Source organism: Pocillopora damicornis, chromosome 9, assembly GCF_964200805.1.
Source record: "Pocillopora damicornis chromosome 9, jaPocDami1.2, whole genome shotgun sequence".
NCBI classification, from domain to species: Eukaryota; Metazoa; Cnidaria; class Anthozoa; order Scleractinia; family Pocilloporidae; genus Pocillopora; species Pocillopora damicornis.
Genome location: NC_142678.1, coordinates 2,258,617 through 2,281,691, shown reverse-complemented (window position 1 = coordinate 2,281,691; position 23,075 = coordinate 2,258,617). Strand labels below are relative to the sequence as shown.

At 38.4% G+C, this 23,075-nt stretch overlaps 3 protein-coding genes across 8 annotated transcripts in view; all 3 read right to left on the bottom strand.

The window, feature by feature from the left end:
• The window catches only part of LOC149039613 (uncharacterized), a 41,790-nt gene extending 24,592 nt beyond the window's left edge, over nucleotides 1-17,198 (bottom strand). For both annotated transcript variants that reach the window (XR_016179650.1, XM_089181971.1), the window contains exon 1: nucleotides 17,096-17,198. The gene's annotated coding sequence lies outside the window, so the exon portion shown is untranslated. The remainder of the gene's footprint in view (nucleotides 1-17,095) is intronic.
• Nucleotides 330-5,099, bottom strand: LOC149039614 (ras-related protein Rab-18-B-like). The gene is made up of 7 exons (XM_089181983.1): nucleotides 4,959-5,099; nucleotides 4,394-4,449; nucleotides 2,850-2,911; nucleotides 2,631-2,703; nucleotides 1,695-1,786; nucleotides 1,216-1,289; nucleotides 330-609 (listed from the first exon to the last, which is right to left on the bottom strand). Exons 5-7 carry the CDS (start codon nucleotides 1,749-1,751, stop codon nucleotides 546-548), a joined length of 195 nt encoding a protein of 64 aa, XP_089038109.1. The 5' UTR covers nucleotides 1,752-1,786; nucleotides 2,631-2,703; nucleotides 2,850-2,911; nucleotides 4,394-4,449; nucleotides 4,959-5,099; the 3' UTR covers nucleotides 330-545.
• Nucleotides 5,986-23,034, bottom strand: LOC149039612 (uncharacterized). Of its 5 annotated transcripts, none has more exons than XM_089181975.1 (2): nucleotides 22,400-23,034; nucleotides 5,986-9,369 (listed from the first exon to the last, which is right to left on the bottom strand). In XM_089181975.1, the coding sequence occupies exon 2, from the start codon at nucleotides 9,343-9,345 to the stop codon at nucleotides 6,061-6,063; it is 3,285 nt and encodes a 1,094-aa protein (XP_089038101.1). In that variant the 5' UTR covers nucleotides 9,346-9,369; nucleotides 22,400-23,034; the 3' UTR covers nucleotides 5,986-6,060. The 5 variants fall into 5 exon arrangements, with proteins under 5 accessions (XP_089038101.1, XP_089038098.1, XP_089038099.1 ...); XM_089181972.1 differs by lacking the exon at nucleotides 22,400-23,034 and adding an exon at nucleotides 17,096-18,217; XM_089181973.1 differs by lacking the exon at nucleotides 22,400-23,034 and adding an exon at nucleotides 15,376-15,794.
• Between the last annotated feature and the right edge of the window lie 41 nt (nucleotides 23,035-23,075).

Genomic DNA, 23,075 nt, shown 5'->3' with positions numbered 1-23,075 from the left:
TGTAAAGATGGCAGTGACTTCCAATTTTAAGTCATGGCAGATTTCTGTGAGATGAACAAGTTGCGCATTCACAGTTTGTGATTTTCCTTTTAAAAATCTATACTTAAAAAATTCAATAATTTAGTGATGCTTCTATATTGACACGTACCTCTTAGTTAAATCTCTCGCCTTGTTTGATGACCTCAGACAAACTATTAACAGAAATAAATTTAGGCTCACTTCAGAGGATTGTACAAAGTCATTTACAAATATTAATAAAATTCCCTGGGATATGCAAATTATAAATCAAAGTAAAAGGACCACCTTGGGCCCACCTCTTGCATGCTACATTAGACTGCTGTTAAGATTAGATCTAAAAACACCCCAAAATAATCTTCCCAACTTTATTTTGTAAACTTTACTTTTTTTATGATCACCCTTATCATATTTGTAGAGCATGATGTAATAGCTCATAACCCATGATGGCTGGAAGCCAATGGGAGTTAAAGGGTTACAGCCTCTATGCCTTCCACAATATTACATTGTACAACATTTCAATTGCCTAGTTATTTAAATACCTTCTCTACTAGTTCCTCGAAAGCAAGTTGAACCCCCTCTCTTGTTCTTGCGCTACAAAAAAAAAAAAAAAAAAAAAAGCAAGATTTTTTCATCAAAAATAAAACTTAGATGACACAATGTACAACTACTTTAGTTGACAGGCAGGATACCATTTTAATCACCAGCTAAAAACTTATTAACCCTTTAATTCCCAGAAATGATTCACATTTAACTTCTCATTATAATATCCATACATTATCCAGCAAACAGGTAATGAGAATATTCAAACTAATCAGGTAGAAGTTATAATTATGGTATGACACCAAATTCTCCCAACTAATTTACAAGGAAATGTGTAACAGCCAGAGGGGAGAATTAACAATTAGATCTTGGAAGTTATAGGGTTAAAGGAATCTCTTTACTACCTTTCTGTACAATTTTGATACATACTCTAATTAAAATTATGGCTTTTTTTCATAAAAAGTACAAACATTTGAACATAAAATAACTATTTTCTTTAATTTTTCTTTTTGTCATTCTTCCAGTCCCTGAACAATTATCTTCATAGTTGTTTCACCAAAACATCTTGTGCCATTACATAGGTGGCTGTTCAAAAAAAAAACCATTTGATCCTTGACTGCAGTGGAATCAATATTTACAACTCAAGCTGACACTAACCTTGCTTCAATAAATAACATGGAATGTCTTCTTGCAAATTGTAATCTCCATTTTCTATCAACTTCACAACCCTCCTTAAAACCACAGTATGCAAATCTGAATTTCTGGTACATCAAGCACACACAAAACGTTACTGTATGCAATTACAGTTAATCCTGTACCAAGCAAATACATGTACCCACAAGAGATTTCTAAAGTTTAGGAATATTGGAAGATAGGAGTATTAATTAAACACAACAGCTTAAGAAATGATGCTAAGTCTAAGTATGAGTAAAAAAAAAAAAAAAAAAAAAAAGGTTCCATAACTTATAGTATAGACCACCAAGGTTAGTAAGATATTCATTTCATCTCTAGGTTCAAATTGAGGGAGAAGACTCCAGTTTTTAATAATAAAAATCGGGTAATAATAATCTGGTCTAATATAAAAACACAAAAGTTTCAATCTGGTCTAATATAAAAACACAAAAGTTTCACTGTACCTTGTCTATTTTGTTGCCAACAAGCATTTTTATGATGTCTTTTTTTGTTGAATACATTTCTATTTCATTGAGCCATTCTTCCACTTTCTCAACTAAAGGGAAAAAACAAGATTTTCTTTAATGCTATCATGAACAGTCTCATCCACGACTGTACAATTAAAATTGGTGATTGAAAACAAACACAATGAAGCACTGAGAACTTTCACTGAATAATGTATTTCCTCAATGAATAAGTGCCCATGCTCTGATAAATGCCCTTTTCCAAAGAAGTGCCCACCCCATTGGCCATTAAGTTAAACAAGCAACCCCCTCGAATAAGGACCCCCTCCCTCCCTCACAATTTTAGATAGGAAGGATAAAAGAAAAACCTGTCTCTGTTAACAGTTTATTTACAACTTTTGAAGCTTCAACTACAGCAAGATCAGTACAGGAGAATAGTTTCTTTTCCCTGAAGCCACTTTCACCACTCATCTCTATCCCTATGTGCTTGCAGAGTTCCTTTACATGCGGTATCTGTTCTTTATATTTTTCCCCTATTGCCGTGCTAACTTAACAGGCACCCCCTTGAATAAGTGCCCTCCTTCAAATAAGTGCCTGTCCTTTCCACCAGAATTTTAAATCAGTGCCTGGGAACTTATCTGAGGAACTATGGTGTGTGCCATTGATGTTGTTAGCATAGGAAATCAGGGGAAACTTGATGCAAACTATTTCAGCATTTATTCATTTTCAGTGGTGGTTTAACACCAACAGAAACGTCAACTCACCTCTGAAAGTTAAGAAATGCTTAAGTTTCTATTAGGTTGAAAACTACTGTGTATCAATATCAGTGCTGCAATTTTGTCACCTTCTCTCATGCTACAAAATCAACAAGACAATTATTTTGAAGAGTGATGACAGCAAGTAATTAGGAGGTGAAAATCATTTTATTTCTAGTACCTAAAATAACTCCTTGTGCTCCCCTGTAGTAGCTGGGAGTCAGTGTTCTGAAGCGTTCCTGCCCTGCTGTGTCCTGAAACAGAAAAGTGATGTTATAACCATTAGACTATCAAGACCAATCGTCAAATTAATTATGAAGTAATTCAACAGTAAACCTTAGCTGTCACTCAAGCATCATGAATTACAGTTGTGTCATCATCCATCAACAGCAGTTCTTACCCAAATTGCTAGTTTTGCTTTGTTTCCATCCACAGTCAAAGTTTTAACCTTGAAGTCAACACCTGTACAGAAAGGTTCATGTAAAAAAAACAAACAAACAAACAAACAGTACTATCACTAAAAACCAGAATGATATGAACCATTTTTTTTTCAAAATAAGAACCCTGAAACAAAGACATCACTTACTATGCAATAACAGAAATGGATCTTGACCCTTTCACCCTTAAAGTGACCAGTATTCTATTTCTCCTCACAATATCATCCCTGAATCACGCATTAAGGTCATGAGAATAAAGGGAATGATCACCAAAAAAGAAACTCTTGATTCTTAGAGAAATTCTCCTTGTCAGCACCTTAGGAGATGTATAGAGAACAGTATGGAGAATATGCATACTGATGTTAGGTTGCAAAGGGTTAACTGGAAAACAATGGCGAGATGATTTAAAGAATAATATCCACATTCAATATCAGAGGAATTCTTCATATGTTATACAATAAATTATATTTTAGTATTTGTTTTTTCATAACAAAGTACTGATGACCTGGTGCCATTGTTTCAAGCTAGACAGCACAATTTATCCCATAAATTGCTAACTGCTGGTGATAGCAATACAGGCTATGCTATTGATCAAATGCAGGTTATTCAGTTGGTTAGTTTTTTCTAGCTTTTGAACAACTGAGCGCAAAAGGATACTTAAGAGCTGGCTAAACAGCACACTGTAATGGTTTTAAGTATGACTAGAGGATACATATATATAAATATCTTGGGTGCTGGTTACAAAGCATATAATGTCCAGATCTTTAGGACAGGAAGCATGAACTGTGCAATACCAGTAGAAGGTTTTATTTGTACAATCAACTCTCTGCTAATGAACAATCTTGTATGTAGTCAGCTCTTTTTACAGAAACTTTTTTCACCTCTTAGTCAGACTTTGTTTTGACTCATTTCAGTCAGCTGACACTCCCTTGTCAAAGTGCAAAAAGTTGTAATTAAACCTTTGCAACCTAACACGGATATCTATATTCTCCATACTGTTCTCTAAACATTTCCCAAGGTGCTGATAAGGAGAATTTGCTAAACAATCAAGAGTTTTTTTAGTTTGCAATCATTTGTGTTATTCTTGTGACCTTAATGTTTGATTCAGAGGTAATATTGTGAGGAGAAATTAGATGTCAATCACTCTTAGGAATTAAAGGGTTTGTAACGTCACGTGATAGTTGTTATCCAATAGGATGCCAGATTTTACATGTGCTCGCGTTCTTGTACTCGAGTCTTCAGTGAACCGAGTTATGGATTAAAAGTATCGTTTGTTTATGTTTACAAGACCCGTTTGTTGCTATACAAAGCCACAACGTTACAGGGTTAAGGTATTTTGAAATGGCAGACGGGTTGTCTTTGTGTTTCACTTATTTTTTTCCAAGAATTATGTGAGGCAAAGTATAAACAAAGGCCAAAATACAGCCCTATATGAATTACTACTAGATTTTTCAAAATGACTCAGTGTCGTGAAGATTTCAGAGTCTCATTTCTTTTTAATTCTTACCTATGGTGGATCCAATGTCAGGGTCAAATGTGTCATCAGTGAATCTTAGAAGCAGGCTGTGATTAGAAGAAGACAGCATTAAAATAAAGAAGTTCACAATAAGGACAAGGACACCGATTTGTGCGGTTGAGATCGACAGCGAATTGTCACATGAAAGACAACAGCAAAACAATTCGAGAACAAATCTACATGGAAGAACTTTTAAAAATGAATTGATTCAAAACTTAGAGCATGTGATTTTAAATCTTTCCACAATGATCCTCTGTTATGATACACGTTCGTTAAAATTGCACGCGAGTACGGAATATCCAAGTCAATGGTTTGCAAATGGCGAAACCAACAGCATATGCTGTTTAATGGCGAGTTAAAGATGATTGCCAAACGTGCATCCATGGGTCGGTACAAACCAAAATATCCAGAACTGGATCAACGCTTAGCAGACTGGTTTAACGATCAAAGAAGTCAAGGTACGATAAAGAATTGTTTTGTCTTCAATTTGCGCTCAGAAGATCAGTGTTAACATGCAACACGTGTACGTAAAATACCTTGCTCTTTAACACTGTACCGTTCTATTTTTTGCAGGTCTCTCAGTTAATAGCGCAATGCTCCGGTTAAAGGCGAAGGAACTCAGCTCCGATCCGGAGTTCAAGGCATCTACAGGGTGGTACAACAACTGGAAACGTCGCAACGCTGTATCTATGAGAGCGAAAACAACTTTGGCGCAGCGTCTACCAGCAGACATGGAAGAGAAGATTGTCGAATTCCATCGGTTTGTGTTGAGGGCCCGGTGACGTCATGACTACCAGTTAAGCCACATCTTAAAACACGGACGAAACTCCCATGCGATTTGAGCTGCCAAACTCCGAATGCTGCATGAAACATGGACAGTAAATGGCCCGTTCACAAATACCCCATCTGGAAAGAAGAGAGCGCCGAGCAAAGAACTGGTGTTGACCTGGATCAATCGCGTCTGGAACGGAATTCCTCAAGATTTAATTGAGCAGTCGTTCAAATCCTGTGGAATTGCGAATGCGCTAGACGGCTCAGAAGACGATGCAGTTTGGGAAGAAGAGAATGAAGAGACGGAAGATGCAGAGGAGATTATTGACAATGAATTCGAGACGGCAGTGAAGGCGAAGAAGGAGAATAAAACTAAAAATTAATAGAACGGTATACGTGCGCAAGCCCGGAGTCAATGCAAGCAGCTATGACCTTAATGTGCTCATGTCAGAGCTTTTTCAGACGAATGGCCAGTGCACGATCATGATAATCTTTGGCCTGACTCAGATCACCCAGTTTTATGTGTATAACACCCAGGCTATTGTAAGAATTTGCAACGTCAACATGGTCAGGTCCAAGCTTTTTCAGACGAATGGCCAGTGCACAATCATGATAATCCTTTGCCTGACTCAGGTCACCTAGCTTCTCGTGTACGATAGCCAGGTTATGGTAAGAAGTTGCAACGTGAATGTAGTGTATTGCGTTACCTAAGCGTTACTATAGTCACGCTATATCCTGAAAGACACGATCGGTGCATGATTGTAAAAGTACATTCCTATGTAAAAGTAGTATTACTGATTCCTAGTATTGTATTGTAAATATAGCTTGTTGATTCTTTAATAAAGTTCAGTTGAGCAATAGCAATGAAAGGAGTAACTTGACTGAGTCTAGACGACACAACAGTGTACATGGTCAGGTCCAAGCTTTTTCAGACGAATGGCCAGTGCACGATCATGATAATCCTTTGCCTGACTCAGGTCACCTAGCTTCTCGTGCACGATACCCAGGCAATAGTAAGAATTTGCAACGTCAACATGGTCAGGTCCGAGCTTTTTCAGACGAATGGCCAATGCACGATCATGATAATCCTTTGCCTGACTCAGGTCACCTAGCTTCTCGTGTAAGATACCCAGGCAATAGAAAGAATTTGCAACGTCAACATGGTCAGGTCCAAGCTTTTTCAGACGAATGGCCAGTGCACGATCATGATAATCCTTTGCCTGACTCAGTTCACCTAGCTTCTCGTGTAAGATACCCAGCCAATAGGAAGAATTTGCAACGCGAACATGGTCAGGTCCAAGCTTTTTCAGACCAATGGCCAGTGCACGATCATGATAATCCTTTGCCTGACTCAGGTCACCTAGCCTCTCGTGTACGATACCCAGGCTATTGTAAATATAGGAAACGTGAACATGGTCAGGTCCAAGCTTTTTCAGACGAATGGCCAGTGCACGATCATAATAATCCTTTGCCTGACTCAGGTCACCTAGCTTCTTGTGCACGATAGCCAGGTTATGGTAAGAAGTTGCAACGTGAACATGGTCAGGTCCAAGCTTTTTCAGACGAATGGCCAGTGCACGATCATGATAATCCTTTGCCTGACTCAGGTCACCCAGACTAGCGTGCACAATACCCAGGCAATCGTAGGAAATTGCAACGTGAACATGGTCAGGTCCAAGCTTTTTCAGACGAATGGCCTGTGCACGATCATGATAATCCTTTGCCTGACTCAGGTCACCTAGCCTTTCGTGTACGATACCCAGGCTATTGTAAATATAGGAAACGTGAACATGGTCAGGTCCAAGCTTTTTCAGACGAATGGCCAGTGCACGATCATGATAATCCTTTGCCTGACTCAGGTCACCCAGCTTTTCGTGTACAATACCCAGGCTACTGTAAGAACTTGCAACGTGAACATGGTCAGGTCCAAGCTTTTTCAGACGAATGGCCAGTGCACGATCATGATAATCCTTTGCCTGACTCAGGTCACTCAGCCTAGCGTTTACAATACCCAGGCCATCGTAAGAATTTGCAACGTGAACATGGTCAGGTCCAAGCTTTTTCAGAAAAATGGCCAGTGCTCGATCATAATAATCTTTTGCCTTACTCAGTTCGCCCAGCTTTTCGAGCACGTTACCCATGTGTCTGCAGATAGCTGCAATAACTAAGCCAGGGTCGTTCTCGCTGACAATAGATACGTCTAATGCCATATCGATGAAACGTCTTGAAGTTTCGTATTCACAATGTTCATAGCAAAACAGGCTCATTCTATAGAGGTCCATCGCATGGTTCTCGATCAAAAAGCCACTTTCGTCCACTTGAGAAATAACCTTCTTAGAAAAATATCTCTCAAGTTCTGGGGCTAAATTTTTCAAATGAGTAATATGTCTGCTGTTGATTAGAGCATAGAACTCGTCGTTGTTCCTCGATTTATATTTTTCTACAAAACGACTGAATGATCCAATCACTCCACTAACGACCTCGTTGTGCTTATCATCCGAATGAGCTGCAGCCACAGTCTTAATGGAATTATGTACAACCTGATGCACACGAATGTAAACGTCAGTTCTGTCTCTTTCACACATCAGCAGGGAGCATTTTTGTATCTTCAAACGAATCATCTCTATGTCTTGAATTTCTTTATCCACACTTGTGATAAAGTCTTCAATGATATTAAGACTTAATGGTTGCGGTGCACACAGGGACAGGAAATTAAGGACGTGATGCATAATTTTGTTGGATTCCATAGCTGTTTCTACGGCCAGTGTTGTTGCTGTGGTCATGGACTTTGCATAGCTTGGGTTGACTTCGGCAAGAAATGTCTCCATTGCATTTCTTTGGCCTGCTTCAAGTTTTGCAAGATAGTCTTTCCAGCCAAAATTAGATGTCTGTCGAACTTCTCTGACATAAGTGGCGGCACTTGCCAAGGCGAGAGGCTGGTAGTCCAACGCCTGAGCAACTTTGATTTCCATCTCCTTGTTCGTGATTCCTGAGAGCTTTTCCAATAAACAACTGATATCATCAAGATTCATTCCGTCGCTTATTGAGATGTGTTTGTTGAAGGAACTTGCTGGAGGAATTGACCCACTGTCTTGAGTTGTGATAAGCAACTGGCCTCTTGCCCACATCTCATTTTCGGCTTCGGGTAGATGGACATGCACATGTGATAGACTCGCGACATTATCAACTACGAGCAGCCACGATGTATAAAGCCCAATTTTCGTTCCGATCAGTGCCCTAAGATTGGTGATTTTCTCATTTGTTTTCAAGTCCTCTGAATGGAGGGTGGTTGTCACCGCGTACTCGGGACACTTAAGACGCCGTGAAAAAGCCACATACGATTGTAGCACAGTATCTGGACTTTCACCATTTATCGTCATCACAAATGAGGTACCATCCGGAAGATCTTTAATTTCTTTGTAGAATCGTTCAGTCACAAGACCCGCTAGTTGAGACTTTCCACTTCCAGGATTTCCGGAGATGTAAAGGTAACTTAACCTGTCTTTATTAGCTGTTTTAAGTTCTCTAAGCTGTTGCATTATTTCGGCCACCTCTCGGTCGCGACTTGTTACGTCATGTGAGGGTTTAGGAGGGAGGACACAGAAGGGGAAGATATCATTGTTTAACTGATCCTCAAGGACCTGTCTTTCGTGCTCCTTCTCCTGGAGTTCCTCCGTGGGAAAGCTCGTTTGACTCTTAATCTCTTGAATTTTCATTGTGGAAAGACCGAGCGCTTGAAATGCAGTGTGAACTTTGCTAATGATGTCTGTAAACTGCAGGTCTGAAAGATTTCCTTCCGACATGTGCGCAAAATCTTCATTTCGAACCTTTCTGAGGGCATCGACATTTGATCTGACAACTGGGCTGAGTTTGTCAATACAATCTGAGAAAAGAATAGCGTAGAAAAGCATCGTACAATCCCATTCTGCTCTGTTTCCACCAATCATGGTTGTAAGGAGATGCGCATTTCTTTTTTGGTTCCGAGTAGATTCCTTGTTTTGAAAGTCCACTCCATTTCTTGGTTCATCCTTCCATTCCCCTGATGTTGTTGCACCGTAGCGATTGTCCCATTCTTGTTTGAAGATTATTCGCAGACCATCAGTTAATACATCAGTGACAACGTAACAAATCCTGTAGTAGTTGAGCTGTTCTTTGCTGTATTCCATCGCCATGACGATATTCACGTTTGAAAGGGCCTTAGTAGAGACAAATTGATTCATATTAGCGAGTTCAGACTATATGTTTTCTCAGTTTTTAGAGATTTTTGAATATGAGTGGTTCTTATCAGCCCTCATTTGTGGCTTAATTGACTGTTTCAAGTCTACTATCCATTTTCACTTGTCCGATTTCAAGTGTTTATAACTGCACAGGCCAAATCGGACAGTTAAGCAGCCAATAGAAATTAGGCACTTTAAGCCATCAGCCAATAAAAATCAACTATTAATGCCAGTCAGTCAATGCCAGCCAGTCAAAATGAAAAATAAACTTCTTGAGTGGCCAGGTTGAGAGGTCCACATTGAAAACAAACATGGACGAAATTAACTGGTCCAATGACTATTATCAGTAACAGTAAAAAAAGCTATGCGCTCTTACAACAAATTTTTCACGCCTGAGTTTCTCAAATTTTGGTATTTTAACAATTAATTGGTAATTGCAGAGTTGCAGTTTAAGTCTTTTATGCCGTATTTCCTTGAATAGAACCGAAAGTTGTGGTGTAACGAGCTTATCTCAAATTCTGAAGTGTGCTGCGTATTTGCGTTATTGCTGTTTCTTGTTGAGTGGGTCCATTGTGTAAATATCGATGAACCTTTTCAGCATTTAATTTAACCTATTCTGATGAGAAATTCCATTAATAGAGGAGCTTAATCAACCGTATTGCTTGCAAGCAAGGACCCACTTGAATTCGCGAAAGAACATCAGCAGTAATCGACTGTATCTGTTATCAATGCAAATGCGTAGTGTGAGTTTAATATGTAATGCAGCATGCGTATCTGATCAGGTGCGGTAATGCGGTGATTCCAGGAATATTTTGCTGTGTCATCCTTACTATAATAAGTATGAGGTCAAACAAACCATTAATCATTCTGCATCGTTTTACGGTTGCTTTGTTTAGTTGAAAAATAACGGCACAAAATCAAGCACTTGCACATCCTGCCAGACGATGTAAAGATCTCAATTGGAGATTTCTCAAGCAATAGAAAGCAAAAGACTTTAAAGCGAAAGTTCCCTTCTGTCGCGAATGACAGAAGGGTTGACCCTATTGATCCCTTATTGTGGTATTTGAAAGCTTAAAGTAGTTCCCGGCACCTTTCTTCTAATACTTTTTACCGTTTCCATATACTCGTGTTATCTAGAATCTCCAGAAATTAATAGGTTTCAGTTATTTCTGTGTCACAATTTCAGTTATACACGCATCCTCATAAATCGTATTTGGAGTGTAGCTAGTCAACGAAGGTCAATTTGGTTCGAGGTTTTGGTTCTGTTAATAGTTTATCGCGATATTAACAAGTATAAATGTTGTCTACACCTGGACCTCAACATAGTTTATACAGTTTCTTCTCATCTGGTTTATTCTTTTCGGCGCAAAAGACTTTCTAGTGATCAGATTATGGTTGTCAAACCACGAAGAGTAGAATTCCACCGTGACCTTGTGGAATAACAATGAAGTTTCCTCGAAGTCAGTAGCTTGTAAGGTACATTGATTACGTGATAATAAGTAAGAAGTACAGCTGTGCGCTGATATCATAGCAAGGACTGACTGGTTCTAAGGACTTGAACATTTTGTCTTAGGCTAAAACCAGTCAAATTAATGCAATTTGATTTCGTGACTTGACGGTACGTAAACAGGACTTTGGTCTTAAATAACACATTTGAGTTTTCGGGATCAAGATTCGGCTGAAGCATACTATAAATTAAACTTAAAACAGATACAACCAATTATGAATGATAGCCACCGTTTCCAGTGATTCTTGAATAATTCAACACAGAGACACGGATTTCGCGTCAACGAGTTGTTTTGTCAAAATAATCATCCGTTGTGACATTCGATCGCCTAAGGGCAAGTTTTACAAGTATTATTATGAATAACAGATCGATACGTGCGAGTTGAACCCGAATCGAAACGACGTCATGTAACTCGCCTGGCTAGCAATTATTGACTTCTAGCTCTAAAAATGAGACAGTGGACGCCACGTGAAAGAAATTTTCAAATCTTTCGACGCAACTCGACGTAAGATCTATAGTTCTCGAGGATGAAATTCAGGAAGATAACTCGGAGATTGATGAAACAAAGGTTGCGTCGTAACTAGGGGAAATAACTTATTGTACTTTACGCATTATTTAACTCAAGAGCTAAAGGAATTGAACCATACAAGTGCAGTTCAATATGTCAATGTCCGGGCCTTACTTCTTCGCCAATACTCTTGGGGTACCTGATGGTAAAAATCCGAAATGTTTCATGAGTTTTTCGAGAACTTTCGAATATTATGTACATGTATGTTTTGAATGACTCCTACTTAATTGATTGAAACTTTTCATTGATAAGTTTTAAAATTAGTTAGCTTCCACTATCTCTTAATTGAAACTGTTTTGGCGTGATTTTTGTAAGTGGTGGGTATCAAATACTAAATAGGGCTCATAATGTGAACTTTAGATAACGAGCATTATATTAAAGTTTCTTGTTAATCCGTTTTTAAATTTCATGTTTCTATAGCAACAGAATATCCAATTCTTCTGTTCTATAATGATCGCTGTTTTAAGTGTTCTAAGTACTTATGACAGGAATACCAGTGTGGATGGTAAAGCAAGCCCAAAACGAAAGTTTTTAAAGGGAAAGTTCCCGTGACCGTATCGAAACCTTTGTTCCCTCATTGTAGTATTTGAAAGCTTTAAGTCGGCGGTTTTTTCCAGTAATTTAATACTTTTAACTGTTTTCAACTCAGTACACTCGTATTATCTAGAATCTCCAAAAATTACTAAGTTTCGGATATTTCGGTAGTTTCGGTTGTGTTATCCTCGATTACAGGTGTCTCAAACAAAGGAAAGCGAAAGCATTCGGAAAATGAAAATTCCCTTTTGTTTCGAATACATCGTATTACTGAAAAGGCGTCTGGACAGGATAGCTATAGATAAGTGGACCGTAGTGAAACTTTTGGTTTCCTTACTACCAAATTTATGATAACTTGCACTTTTGAGAACTGTGAATAGGAAACTCCAAAGGTACAAAATAAATGTTACAGAGTGTCGCATGCAACATCAGAGATCGTATTTGGAGAGTAAATGGTAAACGAAGGTCAAATTGGCTCGAAGTTTTGGCTCTGTTGAGAGTTTATCGTGATCAAATGTTTTTTAACGAGTAAATGCTGTCTACACCTGGACCTCCACATAGTATATATAGTTTCTTCTCATTTGCTTTGTTCTTTTCAGCGTAAAAGACTTTCTAGTGATCGAATTATGTTTGTCAAACTACGAAGAGTAGAATTCCACTGTGACCTTCTGGATTAACAATGAAGTCTGCTCGATTTCAGTAGCTTAAGATACATTCCATGATAATAAGTAAAAAGTACAGTTGTGCACTGATATCATAGCAAGGATTTAGTGGTTGTAAGGACTTTAACATTTTGTCCTAGGCCGAAATCAGTAAAATTAATTCAATTAGATTTCGTAACTTGACGGCACGTAAACAGTACAAAGAAATTAAGGGTTTGGTCGCAAATGACACGTTTGAGTCTTCGGGATCAAGATTCGTCTGAAAAATACTATAAATTGAAATTACAACAAAAAAGGACAAATAATGAATGATACCCACCGTTTTAAGAGATTCTTGAGTAATTCAGCAGAGAAACATTTATTACGCGTCAACAAGTTGTTTTGTCAAAATGATCATCCGTTGTGACACCCCACTGCCTAAGGGTAAGTTTTTACAAGTATTGTTATGAGTAACAGATCGATTCGGTTCTCTGAACCGCAATCGAAATGTAGCTCGCTTGGCTTGCAATTACTGATTTCTAGCTCTTAAAATGAGACAGTTGACGCAACGTGAAAGATATTTTGAATTTTTCCTCGCAATTTCGACGTAAGATCTGTAGTGATCGAGAATGAAATTCAGGAAGATGACTCGAAGATTGATGAAACAAAGGCTGCGTCGAAACTAGGGGAAATAAATTGATTACTTTACTCATTATTTTAACTTAAGAGCTAAAAGAGTTGAACCATACAAGTGCAGTTCAATGTCTCAATGTCTGGGCCTTATTTTTTATTTGCCAATATTGTGGCGATAACTAACGGTGAAAATCTTAATGTTTCTTGAGTTTTTTGAGAACTTTCGTATGTTTATGTACATGTATGTTTTGAATGATTTCCACTAAATAAATTGATTGAAAATTTTCACTAATAAGTTTTGAAATTAGTTAGCTTCCACTGTCTCCTAATTGATCTGTTTTGGCGTGATTTTGGTAAGTGGTGCCGGGGTATCAAAAAGGAGAAAGCGCTCAAAATGTGAACTTTGGATAACGAATGTTATTTTAAAGTTTCTTGTTACTCCATTTTCGAATTTCATTTTTCGATAACAAAAGAATTTCAAATTCTTTTGTTCTATAATTACGGCTGTTTTAAGTGTTCTAAGTGCCTGTAACAGGAATAACAGCGTGGACTGTAAAGCAAGCCGACAACGAAAGCTTTTGAAGGGAAAATTCCCTTGTGTCTCGAATGACAGATGGGGTGACCGTATCGAAGCCTTCGTTCCCTTACTATAGTATTTAAAAGCTTAAAGTAGGCACTTCCCGGCACCTTTCTTCTTGTAATTTAATCCTTTTTGCTGTTTTCAATTCAATACACTCGCATTATTTAGAATCTCCAAACTCTACTAGGTTTCGGTTATTTCGGTAGTTTCGGTAATGATTTTTTTTACAGGTGTCTCAAAGAATGGAAAGCGAAAGCATCCGCAAAGGGAAAATTCCCTTCTTTTTTTTCGAATGCATCGAATTATTGGAAGGGGCGTCTGGACAGGACAGACAAGTGAACCGTAGCGAAAATTTCGTTCCCTTACTACCATATTTCTGATACCTTGTACTTTTGAGAACTGTTGATAGTCATCATCAGAAATCGTATTTGGAGAGTAACTAGTCAACGAAGGTCAACTTGACTCGAGGTTTTGGCTCTGTTGATAGTTTATCGCGATCAAACATTTTTTAACAAGTAACTACTGTCTACACATGATATATACAGTTTCTTCTCATCTGGTTTGTTCTTTTCAGCGTAAAAGACTTCCAAATGATCAAATTATGTTTGTCAAACCACGAAGAAGAGAATTCCATTGTGACCTTCTGGAGTAACAATGAAGTCAGCTCGAATTCAGTAGCTTAAGATGCATTCCGTGATAATAAATGAGAAGTACGCGCTAATATCATAGCAAGGACTGAGTTGTTAAAAGGACTTAAACATTTTGTCGAAGGCCGAAATCAGTCAAATTAATTCAATTTAATTTCGTGACTTGTCTGTAAGTAAACGGTACAAAGAAACGAAGAACTTTGGTCTTAAATAACACATTTGAGTCTTCGGGATCAAGATTTGGCTGAATACAAATACTTACAATATGAAAATTGATAAGCTTGATGAGGTAACAATCCTCTTTGGTATTTCCGATAATAGCCCTGGGAATTGTTTGTTAAATCACATAATCATTCTTGGAAAATATACCATTTATTCATGTCGTTGTAAAAATATCAAGCCGTCTGTATCCTTACTGAAGGCTAAAACATCTGAAACTCGGAAATTTGAATTTTTGATTGCAAAAAAGAATAAAAAAGAATCTATTCATTATAAAAAATGGGAAAACATGTTATTGTAACTCAATAGATGAGTATCGGGTATTAACAGTTATAGACGCAGTTGTATATACAGTCGTTCTACCAAAAAAGGAATTTGATGTAGAAGTATTTGTACAAATTAGGCTTATACTATTATATAACCACAACATAAATTAAATCTAGCCGACTGTGAAATGTAATGTAATGTAGTATTTCGTAATTAGTGTTAGTGAGTAGCGTAAGCGTTAGTGTAATTAACTTTGTATTTGTTTGTATTACTCTAGTATTTGTGCTTTAAGTGAAAATAAAAAAAAATTAAAAAAAAAAAAAAATTTGGCTGAAGAATACTATAAATTAAGCTTACAAGAGATACGACAAATAATTAATGTTACCCACCGTTTCAAAAGATTCTAGAATAATTCAGCACAGAGACGCGGATTTCGCCTCAACAAGTCGTTTGTCAAAATGCTCATCGGATGCGACACCCGATCACCTGAAGTTTTGCAGTTATGAATGACAGATCGATGCGTGCGTGCACTGAACCCAAATCGAAACGAGGTCATGTAGCTCGCCTTGTTAGCAGATATTCATTGCTAGCCCTTAAAATGAGGCAGCAGACGCAACGGGTGGAAAGAAATGTTCAAATCGTTTGACGCAACTCGACGCAAGATCCAGTTATCGAGATTGAAATTCAGAAAGATGACACTAAAATCGATGAAACAAAGGTTGCGTCGAAACTAGGGGAAATCAATTAACTACTTTGCGTTATTTTAACTAAAGAGCTTGAGGATTTGAACCATACAAGTGCAGTTCAATGTCTTTAAAGTCAATCCTTAATGTTTCTTGAGTTTTTCGAGAACTTTCGTATATTTATGTATATATATGTTTTGAATGATTTTCACTAATGAAATTTGACATGAGTTAGCTTCCACTGTCTCTTAATTAATCTGTTTTGGCGGGATTTTTGTAAGTGGTGGGTATCACAGACGAGAAAGGGCTCATAATGTGACTTTTAGATGACGAATATTATACTCTCTTAATCGACTCTTGATAAATTCTTTTGCTTTAGAACTATCGCTGTTTTAAGTGTTCTAAGTGCTTATGACAGGAATAACAAAGCGGATGGCAAAGTAAGCCCAAAACGGAATTGTTTTAGGGGAAAATTCCCTTCTGTCTTGAATGACAGACGAGGTGACCGCATCGAAACCTTTGTTCCCTTACTGTACAACCTTTTTGCCAAGAATTTAACACTTTTTACAGTTTTCAATTTAGTACACCCGTAATATCTAGAATCTCCAAACATCACTAGCTTTCGGATGTTTCGGAAGTTTCGGTAATGGTTTTCTCGATTACAGGTTTCTCAAAGAATGGAAAGCGAAAGCATCCGCAAAGGTAAAATTCCCTTCTCTTGTTTCGCATGCATCGGATTACTGAAGAGGCGTCCGAACAGGACAGATAAGAGGAACTTAGCGAAAATTTCGTCCCCTTACAACCATATTTATGATAAATTGAACTTTTGAGAACTGTTAGCTGGAAACTCCAAAGGTACGAAATAGGTGTTTCAGAGTGTTACACGCATCATCAGAAATCGTATTTGGAGAGTAACCAGCCAACAAAGTTCAAATCGAGGATTTGGCTCTGTTGATCGTCTATCGCAATCAAATGTTTTTTAAATTCTGTCTATACCTGGACATCAACACATAATTTACAGTTTCTTCTTACTTGGTTATTTCTTTTTAGCGCAAAAGACTTTCTAGTGATCGAATTATGTTTGTCAAACCACGAAGAGTAGAATTCCACTGTGACCTTCTGGAATAACAATGAAGTCTGCTCGAATTCAGTAGCTTAAGATACATTCCGTGATAATAAATGAGAAGTACGCGCTAATATCATAGTAAGGGTTGAGTTGTTAAAAGGACTTAAACATTTTGTCGTAGGCCGAAATCAGTCAAATTAATTCAATTTAATTTCGTGACTTGTCTGTAAGTAAACAGTACAAAGAAACGAAGAACTTTGGTCTTAAATGATACATTTGAGTCTTCGGGATCAAGATTTGGCTGAAGAATACAATGAATTAAGCTTACAACAGATACGACAATTAATGAATGTTACCCACCGTTTCAAAAGATTCTTGAATAATTCAGCACAGAGACGCGGATTTCGCCTCAACAAGTTGTTTGTCAAAATGCTCATCGGATGCGACACCCGATCACCTGAAGTTTTACAGTTGTGAATGACAGAACGGTGCGTGCGTACACTGAACCCAAATCCAAACCAAGTCATGTGGATCGCCTTGTAAGCAGATATTTATTGCTAGCTCTTAAAATGAGGCAGCAGACGCAACGGGTGGGTGGAAAGAAATATTCAAACTGTTTGACGCAACTCGACGCAAGATCCAGTTATATGGGCGGCCGTCACCACCAAAAATACAAGGATGTCAAATAGATCAGCAAATACAAAGATGGTGTAAGGATCAGCTGCAGGATAGCATAGCTAATAAAGGAATGGCATGGCCAAATTATAGACAGTCTAGTTTTCCTTCGTGAAACAGAACACCCTAAACATGAATAGTTTAGCCAAATGAGAAACGGTCTAGTAGCCCATGTTGAGTTGGAACATGAGATTGTGAAATGGACTAGCTCAATAACGAATAGCTTAGCACTCATTTGCAATACAGTACTCAAACGGTGTAGCGTTGAGTTAAACGGCTCAGGGTAACGTGGAGTAGCACAGCGTACGCACAAACGGTGTAGCGTTGCGTCAAATGGCTCAGCTTAATGTAGAATAATACAGCGTACATAAAAACAGTGTAGCGTTGTGTGAAATGGCTTAGCGTAAAGTCGAATGGTACAGCGTACATACAAACAGAGTAGCGTTGCGTGAAGTGGCTTAGCATAATGTCGAATGGTACAGCGTACACACAAATGGTGTAGCGTTGCGTGAAATGGCTCAGCGTAATGTAGAATGGTACAGCGTAGACACAAATAGTGTAGCGTTAGGTCGAATAGCTTTGCAAAACATCAGACGCTCTATCTGAACATTAAATTGCTTAGTATTACTTGAAATATTTCGATGTTGTGGCGAATCGTCGTGGCGTGACGTGAAGGCTATGCCATTCCATTATTGGCTATGCTATCGTGCAGCTGATCCTTAAGCCATCTTTGTATTTGCTGATCTATACGACATTCTTGTATTTTTGGTGGTGACGGCCGCCAAGGCATCTCGCCGAAACCACCAATAATACAAACCGCAAATGGAACAGCGATCTGCTGGGGGTATGACGTCATCGAATGTGAAGACTGACACGAAACCATTACATGGCGCAGTATAGTCTAGTCTTCACTTCGCTTTGCCGTAAAGCAGAGCCAATTTGGTAAGTTTCTCCTCTTTTTTCACTGCTGATATTGCACTTATTCGTTGTCGTTCGTGAAAGCGTCAATTAAAAGTAAGTTCCATTTTTATTTTGTCGATCAAACGTAGATTACATGTCTGGACCGGAAACAGTTGAAGGGTTTTTTTCGCGTTCCAAAATAGTTTTTGCCAGAGTAATATTTTTTCTGAGTTGGTTTTGCGCGCATACATACTTATCTTCCTTGTGCTCTTTCCCATTCCGTAGTCATCACGTATTAAGGAAGGCTAGTGCGGACACCGTAATGCACGTAGTTGTAGGTAATTGTCCAACTCTAGGTCGAGTTTTACCGTTCGATCTGTTACAGTCGCAACTTGCTGAATAAAATCTATTGCATAATTCAGACAATTGACAGGACATCTTGCTGTTTCATCGTTTGTTTCGGTAGACGTATTTATTACTGGGATACCTGTGGTAGCCCAGTCATAAAATGCCTTTGTTTTTTTGTCTTTTTTTTTTTTTTTTTTCCTCCGCCACAAAATGGAAAAATTGCGCAATAGTACCCAGAGTTCATTGGGCCCTCAACACCATGACAACTAACTGTGATCCAATGAGGGTGAAGATGTTCACATGCTGATCACGTGTTATCTTGATGATGATTGACGTTGTCATGCATGGACAGGTCCGGGTCACATGACGAGCACGAGATTTTCTTTTGTCGGTCGTTTCGTATTTCAACATGTTTGGATTACGATCACCTGAAGCGTTATAGCGCAAACGCTCGAAATACTTACAGACGCATACACAAGTCGTATTGTTCGCGGCCAGTCCACACTAAAAGATGTTATTGAGCGGTAATTTTGGACCGGATTGAGTCGCGAACTGTGTATCCGTTGTAGTTTCTGGTGATTTCTGCCGTTTTAAGCTTGCTTTACCATCACTGTTATTCACATCATCTACTTTTATAACGTTGGTAAAATCTGTACAGACATCACACAAACCAACTCGCGCACAAAATAAGAAGAGTATATTGAAGGCTTGAAATTATATTACGATCGATTTTCATCAAGAAATGGGCCAGGAATTTTCCACAATAGTGCAAATAATCGTGAAGGCTGATCGAGGAAAAGCGATTGCGTGACGCTCGGTAAGCTGTAAGATGACATGTTATTATTTACCAGATGTAAAAACTCTTCAGATTCTCAGTCCGCATTTTGTACCCACTCTGCAGTCTCCAGTCTATATTTTGTATCCGGTCTGCTGTCTGCATTTTGTATTAACAGGTATCTGTGGCACCAATACAGTTTACTTTTGGTTACATTTATTCGCACAACACACATAATCTACCACAAAATACCTGTGTGTGAGGTAATTCGACATTTTCGTTCTTTTCCACGTTAATACTCTTCTTTCCTTTTGTAAGAATGTAGACCCCAAGTAATCCACCCACCCTACAAAAAATAACTCTTGCATGCATATGCATGCCTATGTTTTAAAATAGGTGTATGCGCATGCCCTTAGCCAGACTTGAGCTCACTATTTCAGTATACTAATCCGACACCCGTAGTATCACTACACTTGATTCCAAGGATCCAGTATCATCCAGGTATCCCAGTTACCCTGCTCACAGGGTCTAGTTTACATTTTTATTTATTTTTACATTTCTGTACCTCAACTATTAATTTTTGTGATTATTATTATTATTATTATTATTATTTTTATTATTATTATTGCTACAGACTGAGTTCAGTACACACTAGATATATTGACTAGAGTTGCGTGACCATGGCGTCCAGGGCACACACAAAATCCAACTTCTCACGTACTCTGCTTTTATGTACGCTGTACCATTCTACATTAAGCTGAGCCATTTGACGCAACGCTACACCGTTTGTGCGTACGCTGTGCTACTCCACGTTACCCTGAGCCGTTTAACTCAACGCTACACCGTTTGAGTACTGTATTGCAAATGAGTGCTAAGCTATTCGTAATTGAGCTAGTCCATTTCACAATCTCATGTTCCAACTCAACATGGGCTACTAGACCGTTTCTCATTTGGCTAAACTATTCATGTTTAGGGTGTTCTGTTTCACGAAGGAAAACTAGACTGTCTATAATTTGGCCATGCCATTCCTTTATTAGCTATGCTATCCTGCAGCTGATCCTTACACCATCTTTGTATTTGCTGATCTATTTGACATCCTTGTATTTTTGGTGGTGACGGCCGCCCATACAGTTACCGAGATTGAAATTCAGAAAGATGACACGAAAATCGATGAAACAAAGGTTGCGTCGAAACTAGGGGAAATCAATTAACTACTTTGCGTTATTTTAACTAAAGAGCTTGAGGATTTGAACCATACAAGTGCAGTTCAATGTCTTTAAAGTCAATCCTTAATGTTTCTTGAGTTTTTCGAGAACTTTCGTATATTTATGTACATATATGTTTTGAATGATTTTCGCTAATGAGATTTGACATGAGTTAGCTTCCACTGTCTCTTAATTAATCTGTTTTGGCGGGATTTTTGTAAGTGGTGGGTATCACAGACGAGAAAGGGCTCATAATGTGACTTTTAGATAACGAATATTATACTCTCTTAATAGACTCTTGATAATTCTTTTGCTTTAGAACTATCACTGTTTTAAGTGTTCTAAGTGCTTATGACAGGAATAACAGGATGGATGGCAAAGCAAGCCCAAAACGGAAGTATTTTAGGGGAAAATTCCCTTCTGTCTTGAATGACAGATGAGGTGACCGCATCGAAACTTTGTTCGCTTACTATACTACCTTTTTCCTAGAATTTAGTACTTTTCACCGTTTTCAATTCAGTACACCCGTAATATCTAGAATCTCCAAACATTACTAGCTTTCGGATATTTTGGTAGTTTCGGTAATGGTTTTCTCGATTACAGGTTTCTCAAAGAATGGAAAGCGAAAGCATCCGCAAAGGTAAAATTCCCTTCTCTTGTTTCGCATGCATCGGATTACTGAAGAGGCATCTAGACAGGACAGATATGTGAACCGTAACGAAAATTTCGTTAACTTACAACCATATTTATGATAACTTGAACTTTTGAGAACTGTTAGCAGGAAATTCCAAAGGTACGAAATAGGTGTTACAGAGTGTTACGCGCGTTATCAGAAATCTTATTTGGTGAGTAAACAGCCAACAAAGGTAAATTGAGGATTTGGCTCTGTTGATAGTCTATCGCAATCAAATGTTTTTTAAATGCTGTCTTTACCTGGACATCAACATACAATTTACAGTTTCTTCTTACTTGGTTTGTTCTTTTTAGCGCAAAAGACTTTCTAGTGATCGAATTATGTTTGTCAAACCACGAAGAGTAGAATTCCACTGTGACCTTCTAGAATAGCAATGAAGTCTGCTCGAATTCAGTAGCTTAAGATACATTCCGTGATAATAAGTAAGAAGAACACGCTGATATCATAGCAAGGGTTGAGTTGTTAAAAGGACTTAAACATTTTGTCGAAGGCCGAAATCAGTCAAATTAATTCAATTTGATTTCGTGACTTGACGGTACATAAACAGTACAAAGAAACGAAGAACTTTGATCTATGGGCGGCCGTCACCACCAAAAACACAAGGATGTCAAATAGATCAGCAAATACAAGGCTGATCTAAAGATCAGCTGCAGGACAGCATAGCTGATAAAGGAATGGCATGACCAAATTATGTTCCTCGAACGCTATGGTAAGTAAAACTGATATCCTTGATCTGTTTTGACATTTTTCAATCAAACATGTAGTGTTTGCCAAAGCAACCTTTTTTCCGAGTTGATTTTATCGTCCGGCACACCAAGTAAAGTATTCCGATATCACTTTGATTGAGGAATGTCAAAATAGATCAAGTATATCAGTTTTCTTACCATGGCGTCCAAGGCGCACACAAAATCCAACTTCTCACGTACTCCTGCAATGTTCAAAGAGCCGTTGAAGTTAAACTCTCTTTGAAAAGTAAGCGTAAGTCAGAAAAAGAAAAGAGAGCTCGACAATCGACACTTAATGCACGTCATAACACTACTTAATACTTCAAACATATTCAGGCTCACCAAAGCGTGCAAACTGTGATAAACCGGGAGGCCAGCAAACCGTGGTAGAATCCTATCTTGGTACTATTTTCATTAACGCTTTCATGAACGACAATGAATAAATGCAGTATCAGCAGGGAAAAAAGGAGAAACTTGCGGAATTGGCTCTGCTTTACGGCAAGGCGAAGTGAAGACTCTTCAACACAGCGACTAAACCATATGACGGTTTCGCGACAGTCTTCACATTCGATGACGTCATGCCCCCAGCAGATCGCTTTTCCATTTGCGGTTTGTCAGGCGGTTTATATTTTTGGTGGTTTCGGCGAGATTGTCTTCACGTCACGCCCGGCCATAGGCAAGCTTGACGATTCGCCACAACATCAAAATATTTCATGTAATGCTACACAATTTAATGTTCAGCTAGAGCGTCTGATGTTTTGCAAAGACGTGTGTACGCTGTACCATTCGACACTACGCCAAGCAATTTCGCGTAACGCTACACTGTTTGTATGTACGCTGTACCATTCGATATGACGCTGAGCCATTTCGACATTACGCTGAGCCATTTCACGCAACGCCACACCATTTGTGTGTACGCTGTACCATTCGACATTACGCTGAGCCATTTCACGCAACGCTTCACTGTTTATATGTACGCTATTCCATTCAACATTACGCTGAGCTATTTGACGCAACG